Source organism: Megalops cyprinoides, chromosome 17 (genome assembly GCF_013368585.1).
Source record: "Megalops cyprinoides isolate fMegCyp1 chromosome 17, fMegCyp1.pri, whole genome shotgun sequence".
In the NCBI taxonomy this organism is placed as follows: Eukaryota; Metazoa; Chordata; class Actinopteri; order Elopiformes; family Megalopidae; genus Megalops; species Megalops cyprinoides.
This window is the reverse complement of record NC_050599.1, coordinates 15,547,533-15,558,694: the sequence shown is the minus strand read 5'-3', so window position 1 is coordinate 15,558,694 and position 11,162 is coordinate 15,547,533. Positions and strand designations below refer to the sequence as shown.

The window sequence follows — 11,162 nt, the reverse complement described above, 5'->3', positions numbered from 1 at the left end:
GGGCTCGACAATCACATAGATGCTGCCTATTTAGCTAATACTCTTGTTAAAAGTGACAAGAAAGCCATCTTGGACTCACGGAGTTGATGTATCAGGTACAGGGTGTGATGAGTAGGATATATCCAAGTCTAGGGTCAAAGGTGAAGACTCGGGTATATATTTGAGCACATCAGAGGTTGCATCAACAATGTTTGTGATGCAGAAATCTGCAGATTTTGGATGGTATATTTGGATGATACAAACTGCCTTCTGTTTGATACAAATAATTTAGGACATAGTGTTGCTAGCAACCATTGATTTATCCTGATTACATGCTATTCACTATGAATGATGCAAATGTTGCTTTTTGTAAAGTCCCCCCCCCTTCTTCAGGGGACAATTTATCAACATTTTCTTTTGTACGATTTATCAACTGATGTTTAAGAGGATTTCAATCTTGTCTCCCACATTCTCATTTTCCCTTGACCTAACCTTATGATGCCTGGTAGTTAGAATTAATATTTCACATTTAACATTGCCAATTCACATTTAATCTAGTTTAAACAAGGCTTAAAGTAATCAGTCCTTAAAACACTTCTCAGTTTCTCTGCTTCCTGGCAGTACTTTGTGATTGAATGGTATGGAGAGTAGATTTGCAGTGCTTAAATAAATTAACTCTTGGCAAGGAAGGCACTGTTTTAACAAAGCCTACAGTATTGTTACATTGCCAGATCTCTTCAAACCTGAAGCTCTTTTCATAACCCTCCTGAACCCACAGAGACAGAAGGTACAAACACATGACAATCCTCAGAAGTGGAAAGACACCAGAAATCATTGTCTACTGTGGGAGAAGATAGTATTGTGTGCATAACCAGCTCTGCCACCAGCTCTGCAGTACTGCTTGGTCAACCAATGACTGTGGGCACATCCATCATGTGGAACTTTTGACATGAAAAAACAAGAATGAGTCCAGGGCAAGTTAGACTCTATCTGATTGTAGGGTGAGGTCTGTCATTGATAGCGCCCACACAGAAAGACGTAAAAAAAAAAAGTTCATGACTGACTTGAAACATCCCTCCACATATTATTAATTATCCAGCTCTTTGATAGAAGCAGTTTTTTTAATGTTCCTTTTGTCTACAGCCTTAGAGTTGATTATGTAACTGTGGAATGACCATTTTCTTGTCATATTTTTACATCCCCACCCCACATCCCCCATTTTTACACCATGTTACACAGTGTGATAGACTGGATGTCTCTGCTAGGCATTACTCATTTAGCACCATGCAGAGAGCCATTAAGAAAAACCCCCCCACACCATGATGTTTTAATCTACAATGGGCCTCAAAAAGGCGGTGGGCCAATTAAAATTCAGTCCAACTCTAAAACGATTGCATGTGGAGAGGTGAACACCGAAAGATCTATTCTTTCAACTCTTTTCTGCTTATCTGTATTGCTGCTCTCTCAGGTGTGAATGAGCCTGCTATTTTTCTATGGAAGTTTGTCAGCACCGCTCTCATATATTATACTGCTCTTGTCCTCCCTAATGTCTGATCCACACCATCCACCATTTGCCCCTGTGCTCTTTGAATAATGAAAGTTAAGGTTGTACGCACATGCTAAGATGTGTAAGTATTAGACACACAATGTTGAGTATGAACCAAAACAACTAACTCGCAAAAATTCAGTTGTCAAAGTGAAAGAGAAACACTACAGTTTACATTAAATGGAGACCAGATTCTAGCTTTCTGCAACATAATTTGAGTGACACTATTTAAGTGATTTCTTTTGTAACATTACAGGACATTTACTGAAATTGATGATATAGTTTAATATAACATAAAATATAAATGTGTTATCACAATATTAAAAATGAAACAGTCCACAAACTATTTAAGGGAAGATCTTTGTGGATAGATATAATTTTGGGGTTTAGTGATCAATCCAGCAATGCTTACATAAAAAAATGCAGAATTACAGCTTTATTCAAACATCCAAAGAAACAATTATTATATTACGCTCGTTTAAAAAAATGAATAAATAATCAAAACAAGAAAGAAACAAACATGAAATAAAGTACAGCAAACTCAAAAAATACAATGTTTATCTTTGGTGGTCGAAAATGCATTAATGCATGTGGCAGATACAGGTAAGAATGAGATTCAACAAATGCATGTCTGCCTATCAATCAAGAAACACTGACTTCAAATTCTCACAAAACAATTTCACAATAAATGCAGTGCCATCAGTCAAGAAGTGTCGTCACTCATGAAAATGTTCTCAGCAGGGTAAAAGTTTGAATATCACATGACTCCTCCACTCGGGCCTCCTTTTTATGCCTTTATGTGGAGATTTGTGTTCAAGGATGTTATTAGAACGGAAATCAGCTTTTAGTTTTTTTTTCTTTAAGTTTCATCACTTCAGGTTAGAGGCAAGATTTGCTAACCTTTGGAGTATTCGGCGGCCCTCCTTCTGTCAGCCATGATTAAGTGGCTCTCCCTAAGGTATATTTACATTTAATGCGAGTCAGCGCTTTCCTGATGCACTGTTGCCCTGAAAGGAGGAAATCAAATGCCATGCATCTCTGAAGACAGATATTAATCACAAAGTCTAATTTGGTATACCCCCCACTGGGATACCACAGCTACAGGCTCAGCACTTAGTTATGTCCACAGAAGGTGTGAAAATGTAAACAGGAATTGTGTGGCACGGCAGGCAGGCTTTGCTGCGCACCTCCAGAGGCATCTGACTTTGGTACTTTTTCCCCCTCCATGTTGCCGCTTCCCACAGCCCTCTCCCCTGTCCTTCCTTTTGGCCTTAGAAGCTACTGAGCTCCAAGCATTTCATGTGAAGGGAGGCTCATAATGGAGTGAATTGTGGTCTAGATTCAATGTACCAATGCTGCGCATTTGTCCTTGACTTTGAGTGACTACTTTTTGCATATTGCAAATTGTAAGTTGGCAATCATTGAAAATAGGGAATAATAACATATGAAATAAACTGTTGTAGTTGGAGCCATTTTATATATATATAAATAATAGCTCCAACTGCAACAGCTAATATATATACATTATACACACACATATTACACACACACACATATTATATATATATATATATATATATATATATATATATATATATATATATATATATATATATATATATATATATATATATATATATATATATAGGAAGAGCTCCTCAGATGTTTCACTTTTATATTATATTAATATTGCACTTTTTGTTTTTAATTCATACATTGAGAAATCTGCACAAAATTTACCGAATACAGTTAATATAATAAAGTGCAAATATATTTATATTTATTTGTAACAGCAAATAATTATCAGTGAAAATAAATGGTTCTCATTCAGTTCCATTTTTAGTTTTTAGTTGTAAGACTTTCTGGAGTTATATTATGAGACCTGTACAAACACAACAAGGAGTCATGCTATTGTTTCTTTTCGTTTTTATCACATTAGGAGTTAATTCTAGGCAGTGCTCCCTGTTGATGAAAATGTTAAAAATGGTATCACAAAAAAAAAAACAAGTCTGCTTCTTATGACAGTATATAAGCACCAGCAAAGCTTAACAAACAAATCACACGTTTCACGTAGAAAAACACTATGTCAAAATGCTGAAATGTCAAAATTCCATCCATACAATTGGCATTCTCTAAACATACTGCAAACTACAGCAAACAAACATAATAATATTGTTATGACCACGGTACTGAAAGTCAGGAAATGGATTGCTTAAAGCTCAAGGGATTTTGAATATAAACAGATTTAGTGCTCTGGATATTGGCATCCTCAACAGTTCATTTTTTTCTTTTTCAGCATTTAATTTTATCCTTCAGCACAAACATTTCTCCACTATGCAGAAGCAATGCTGCTTGAGGATTACAAACCATTATGTTTAATAAATGACAATTCTACCATAATCAGTCAGTTTACTGTAAACCTTGGGAATCAATGTGATTTTTATAAAACAGAAAAACAGCTCAAATCAAAAGAGCCAAATATACAGAATTATCTACATTTAGATGGAGAAAATGAAATTAAGTTCTGTAGTTTAATGCACATTTGCAATTGTAGCACCTAATTAATTTAAGACCAATGTCCATGATATCTAATGTACAAAAACAACCAGTAATTAAAACAGGGAAAAACTTTTATAAACTAACTGCTGAGCAGAGACATTAGTTTTAGTCAACAGACCTTTGTGCGCACAGCTCCCCACCCTGCCATATAAACACTGATATAAACACTTTCAGCAAAAAATTAAATGCTACAAAGCCATTTTGTCCTCGTCAGAAACAACTCTCATAAAAGATATTTCTCATTACATTCCCTTGTACAATTTAATAGGTGTAGTAGATGCATTTGGCTGTTATCTAAATTGTGGCCATGTGCAAGTGCATGAATCTCCTGCCTAATTTGCTTTCTATCCATTTTAATATGCAGGGGGTCTCACGAGGGTAATGCAGCAGGCCATTAGCTACCAAAATCAGCTCTGACTATTTCATAGTGGCATTTTGTCCAGATGAGAGATGCAGTGTATTCTTTGGTTAAATGTGAAGACATGTTTTCCTTTTGCAACTAGAGCCAGACAGTCTATTGAGCATCGTAAAAATAGGACTATGAGAGGTGCGCAGAGCGAGAAAAAAAAAAAAAAACAGGAGCTTGATTCAGAGAAGTGTCAGAGAAAATACCACTGTGCCAAAACCAATCTCGCTGTCTTCTTCAGGTCAATGATTCTGAAAGCTATTTTTTCTTTTCCCTTCTCCCTCTACACACACTCAAGAACAAATGAGATCATCCCTGACTTCTTCTTCTGGTCACGAGGAGAAACACTCTACAAGAAAACACAATAAGCATTTATTCAAAAATGAAATAATTTCTAAATATATTAGCTTACCATACTGCAGCACATTCCAGAAGTCATGATTTCTTATGTTTTATGTTTTCTAATAAATTTAGAAATCACCAAAAGATCTCAAACAGGATGCACTTGGGAAGGCATGTGTATCATGGACATCACATATAATTCTTTTTGACTGTTTTTTGTTTCAATTTTAAAGCATTTTTCACTTTTGGATCTCATCATATGTTGTTAATTTTCTTTTCCATTGCAAACCCTGTAAAAAATCTGTAAGGTTTCTGATTGTCTAAAATACCTTTTTTCTTTTACTGTTGTGTGCTGAGGCAAAAAGTTCCCCTTGCCAGTGCCAGACCAAGGAAACAGTTTTTTTTTTCTGTGCACAGTAGAAAGATAGATCACATGCTCTCCCTTCACTTGTGTGAATTTCTTTGCAGAGGTGTGCCTTGAAGCGGCTCCGTCCTTCTGTCTGTTGGCTGCTGAGGCTGCATGTGACTCACAGGGCAACAATGCCCCTCCCGGCTGATCTCATGAGCACAGCGCTGCGCTCGACATGGTGTGCTGTGCTGAATTATACAGCGGGCCAAAAACACTAACCAGGCCGAGTGCTCTCACACAGCCGAACACCCTCTCTAGATGGCAGGCCAATGGGAGGAGGGAAATCTGAGTGCCTTCACACAGCGGCCCGCGAGCACTCTCTCCCCACGGCATGCCGACGGAGGGCGGAGGTCGGTTCTCACCCATGAAGATGTCGTTGAGGTTCTCCAGCTCCTCCTGGACCTTCAGCAACAGAATGTCCTGCAGGATCTCCTGCTGCTGCTGCGGCTTCACCCCCATCCTCTCCAGCGCTCCCTCGTTCATCCTCAGCAGAGCTCGCCCTGGGGGGGGGCACATCGGGACAGAGAGTGACGTCACACACCCAGTGCCCACAGCGCTTTGTTCCCCTCTGCTGTTCCTTTGCTGGGAAACTGCTGATGCGTCATTATACAACAACTAAGCAAAAGAAAAACCTAACACCCCCAAGGTCTGGTGAGGACCGCAGTGGGGCTGAAACTGTGACCAGCCCGGTGGAAACGAATCAGAACTCGTCGAAGCAGAGAAGCGAACTGTTCTCATAACCTGCTTTCTCACAGGCGCTGAGAGAATATCTTCAGTCTCTTTGTGCACCCTGAGATCACTGAGCTAGATTTCCATAATCTTACCTGTGTCCAGCATCAAGCAAACAAAGCTTTACTGTCAAATTGAAAACAGCTTATGTCACAATTTCTCTATCATCACCAAGATGAAAGCATAAATGCTGGAGAGATCACTGTAATTCATAGTAATTACTGGTGGTAGTGTAATAGCAAGTGGTTGGTCATTTCAGTGCCAGCAAGAACAGCAGTACCTGAAATGGCATGATGGCCAACAGCAAGCAGGAAGGTGGACTGATGGGAAGGGTACTGCCCCTTGATCCAGTCATGCACTTCCTCTACCGTCCAGGAGGAGACTCTTTTCCTGCAGCCCATCTGGGTAGATTCTCGTGTACCCTGTAAATGCAGCAAGTGTGAACATTAGTAACAGCACCATTAGGGGACTCTCTCTGAGCCAAAATGGCTTTCAGTTGTCCCTTACCTAAAAACCTCCTATCACAAATACCAGAAATGGAGTCGCAGTTATAATTTACATTCAAAAGGTTCAACCACACCTTAATTCTCCCCATTCCTTAATAATAATCACTAATTATAATAATACTAACAGTACAAATGGCAGTCAGTAACGTTACACCAGTCTGCTTGCAACTCTGATTTCACACTCCATACCTTCTCCCTGCAACTTGTACTGTCTAGGCCTACTGAGTTAGGATCTCAGGGGGATTCATGCCTCTGTGAAATACTAAGTCATCAGGTAAGAGTGCCAAAGTTCTCCTGAGGACACTGGCCCCCATTTTAGAAACCTCAGCTCTCTGTGTGTGTATAGTGTGTGTGTGTGTGTGTGTGTGTGTGTGTGTCTATTGCCTGATGCTTCAGAAAACTCAACTCTCTGAGCATTCTGTCATTCACAATTAAATGTAAAGCTAGGGTACTATTCCCGGCCTTTCCTATAGTTACATTTCTGTCTGCTATATCATCAATGCAGGGCGAAGGTTATAGCACGCTACTCAAAAACTGACAGCTAAAGATCCTTTTCGACCAAAAATCTAACATCTGAAAATCTGACCATGCCACACACTGAAAGCATATGTTCCTTCAACAGACAGGTTTTCATTTTTAGCATTTTTTTTTTCCTTTTCATGACACTGTATCAACTCTGTATAAACAACATAGTCAACACACACTGATAATATCTAGTCATTAGAGCAGGACAAAACTATCCCCAAACAGACTGTACAAAAAGCAAGTAACTCCACATATGACCTCCAACACATATGACATCTCTCCACTCTTTCATTAGACAGAAGATGAGAATGAAGTCATACATCGTTTAATCAAGGGGTTATTAGCTTGTTTGAGTTACTCTTATGATATCAACCACAAATGCTAGGTTTGATTTGACCGCCTCCAATGATATTTAGAACAAATTGCAGAAGAAATAGCATTTCAGGATTATGAATTCTGGACCCAAATGACCACCCTTTCATTGAGTACACATGGTGAAAGATGTTTACTTAACTTTATTATTCATTCATCCCTGATCAGGAAAGACAGATTTGTTGCTGTAAATGTCAAAATAATGTTACTGTGAAGTCTTTCTATAAAATAAAATTTTAAATAGTAGTTTTAAAGAAGAGTCTTTTTAGGACTTTCACCTCTGACCCCGTCAAGCCCAAGGCAAATATTTGGTTGGAAAGGCCAAACCAGGCAAAACGCATGAACATGGATATTAGAGTGCTAATTAATGGAAGCTTGATGCACCCTACAGTCCCAAACATTTTCTCCATGTCAGTTTCAGGGGTAACCCTTAGTGCTGTTGAGATTTTCATTAAAAACAAAGGTCAGGTCAACCAGACATGCATTATATGTGGCTTTACCCTGAGACAGGCTATTTGTGTCCAAGCACATTATGGTCGGTGTACAAACTAAACAAAGTTACTGGTAAATCGGAATGTTGTTTGAGCTTACGGTGTCACAAAAGGTTGTGAGAGAGGAAATTACTTCCTTTGACACATCTAGAAAAACAACCCCTGAGCACATATTAAATCAGTATTCCTGCAGACACAACAAAGTCTCAGATGATTGAGGAAAGGCACACTTCCGCCAGACTGACATGATATGGAATCACATACGAGTCAGCCATCATTATATGGTACATTTGTCCTAGTATTAACATGTTCCTCCATGAAATCAGCTGAAAGAACCTTTGAGAAACTCTAATTGTGTCTCATTTATTTTGAGGGCTGCACATTGTTCATAATATTTTGATATTGAGAATGAAAACCCATTAGAATGTGTAGGTGTCCAAAGTTTAAAACTTGTTTTTATAAATGTTACAGCTATATATCCATGTTGACATTGTGTGATAAATTAATGAAGTTGATTTCTCAACTCAGGTCAGAAACAAATTCACATAACTCATACCACTCATACCACACAAATGTTTATCTGACCTTTACATGCAGTAGGGCATCCTTTTGTTTGGAGATTTTAAAATGACAAAACTCTAATTTCCTGGTGTAATTAAAGTGATTAAACTCCAGCACTGCCAAGAATGAAGTCCCACAGGACTACATACAAGGCATTGCCAAACAGCAAGAGAAAATCATTTCAGTAGAGAGCAGAGGAAAAAAAGCTCTCTTTAACTGAAGAATTTTAATTCCTTACAATTAACATTTGTAGTTGCACAGTGGTCACCTTCTATATTTTAAAAAAGACAGTTTATCTTCCCACCATACGAATATATTTTTTCAGGGTGATGCTTTTTTTTAGTTACTGTACTGAATGGGGTTAACACCTGGTATTGAATGTCTATCTTTCAGACTGTAGAGAGAACAAACTGTGCTAAGAAATGACCTTTATCTCTCTTACTCATTCTGCTGGGTTTCATCAGAGTATCTGGCTTATTGGAAGCCAATGAGCCCTCCCCTTGCTGCCTCAACATGTTTATTCTTGTGTAAAACTGGCATCTATCATTGTTTACATCTGCTTTTAATAAAAGAACAGTGCCATTAATGGAAGCTACTCCTTCAGACAAGAATGTGGATGGAATTTCCGGCCGATCCTGACAACAGTATCTTGACAGAACATTAAGAAACGCACAAAGTGTAATGATGCAGCGTGTTTTCCGCTGCTGACAAACACAAACTCAAACCGAGCGGCCCCTCATTTTCCTCAGGGCAGAGCAGTCTGTCTGCAGGTTGTTTTTTTCCCCTCCCATATAAATGTTTGAACCACTGCAGCACATAGTGGCAGATTCAGTAAGCTGTAATTATACAACATAATTACATACAAAATGTTAACATGTGTATCTACAGAACAGAATTTACCTGTTCCAAATGACAAATAACCCATCACCAAATAGCAGGGTAGACTGCTATCCCCTGAGACCAGAGGCTTTAAAAATGCTAAATTTGTAAATTAAGAACAAAAAATTATATATATTTATGGCGTTTTAAAATGAATGAAGGTGGACCTAGAGATAAGCCCACAGTAGGTGAATGACATTTAATTCAAATGGCTTTGAATAACCTGTCCTTACAATTCCAAAGACAGCAAAATCATTCAGTGAATGATGTGTCTGGGTATTTTGTAAAAGGACATGTGTGAGTGTGTGTGTGTTTGTGTGGCAGGGTATTGCTATGTAGAGAGAAAAGTACCCAAAATAAATGACTCAAGTTTCTTACCTTTGACATATGATCGAGAATGCCAGTTTGACCGTACTGCAGGGCAGCTATATTTTTCTAGGGCAACAAAAAGAAAAAAAGATAAATGGCTGATATAGCCACCAAAAGTCACCTTTTCATTAACTATAGTTAAACTACTTAAGCCAAACAATTTACTTCAAGACATTTCCATTATATATCCTCACACAAACAAAACTCACTACTCTGTCAGTATGACCTTTAACAGCAGTGTAAATTTTATGTGTCTGTCCCTTCTATTCAGGAAACTAGTGGAGGCATTCGTTTACTTCAGTGCAAATCCCGGGCCTTTAAATTTCAGGTCAAAATACATTTTCAGAAAAAGAAGCTCTATCTAAATTTTTTTTTTTTTTTTTATCTTTGTATATCCTCCACTTGTTCCTTTAATGCAGTTAAGCTAATCGAATATGCGTTTCATTTTATACCTGTGAGCATAAAGCATTTGGCGTGGCACACATATTTCTGCTTAGTTTTTATGTACAACTATTTGATACCAGTTACGTTTATTTCTAGTTCAACGCAATAAACCACCATATATTAATAGGATTATCGGATGTCTTAACACAAAGTTACCGCGCAACAGCCGTATTTGAATGTGAGGAAGTGGAAAATGCAAAATTACTGACACAAATGCATCCCCATGCGGCGGTGTGGATTACTACACTTACTATTTCATAAGAATGTAGCACGGTAGAAACGACATTGTTTTCAGAATGATTATAATTGTGTTATCGCTATGTTATCATCAGTGTGTATTAATTATTTTACCATTTACAATTTGGTAGCCTACCTGTTTTTTTTTTTAGATAACCGACGTAGGACGTGCCGTTGTAGGTGTGGCAGTAGAACTGGCTATAACAGTACAAGACCTATTTGAGCAGATTTCGGACAATCAGTCCGAACAGCACAGACTACGGCATGCAGCCATTTACTGTTAACAAACATTACATAAAAGTATAGTACGAAACTCGTAACGACAAACACCAATAAGTGAAATGAAACAAATGACACAAAACAACATTAACTACCGCGTGAAAATAAAATTATTACAAAGCTTCCCAGAAAGATGCTGAACTTGTCAACACATATTGTTTGTGAAAGCTGTCAGCTTAATGTTCACATCAGAAGAAAAGAGGTGAACAAGCTGTTTTAAATCCAAAATGCAGCCAGAAGCACCGGAAAGTTTCCGGAAACTCGCTTCTTACCTGCGGGGCCTCACGCCCTGACAGTCACGCATGCGTTGGGCTCATCCATACGCACACTATGAGAGGAAGCAGCTGCTCTAGCGCTCTCCGCTGGAAGGAACGCTATGAATTCAGCGGTTGTTTTATTGCATTCATTGGGATGATAGAAAATTTACCACGAATTTACAAATGCGGGTGTTGACATAACGTTCAGCGCCTCAACGTATTCTTGTGCTCGTCTTGTCGCTTATTCAGTATCAGACATGCATGCACAGGTG

General features: G+C 38.4%; 1 protein-coding gene across 2 annotated transcripts; it reads right to left on the bottom strand.

The window, feature by feature from the left end:
- Positions 1–4,160: 4,160 nt before the first annotated feature.
- On the bottom strand, positions 4,161–10,960 carry LOC118792756 (sterile alpha motif domain-containing protein 12-like). 2 transcript variants are annotated; one of them, XM_036550679.1, is made up of 5 exons: positions 10,906–10,960; positions 9,683–9,739; positions 6,251–6,392; positions 5,604–5,741; positions 4,161–4,839 (listed from the first exon to the last, which is right to left on the bottom strand). In XM_036550679.1, exons 2-5 carry the CDS (start codon positions 9,689–9,691, stop codon positions 4,823–4,825), a joined length of 306 nt encoding a protein of 101 aa, XP_036406572.1. In that variant the 5' UTR covers positions 9,692–9,739; positions 10,906–10,960; the 3' UTR covers positions 4,161–4,822. The 2 variants fall into 2 exon arrangements, with proteins under 2 accessions (XP_036406572.1, XP_036406571.1); XM_036550678.1 differs by having other exon boundaries at positions 9,683–9,729; positions 10,906–10,952.
- Positions 10,961–11,162: the final 202 nt, after the last annotated feature.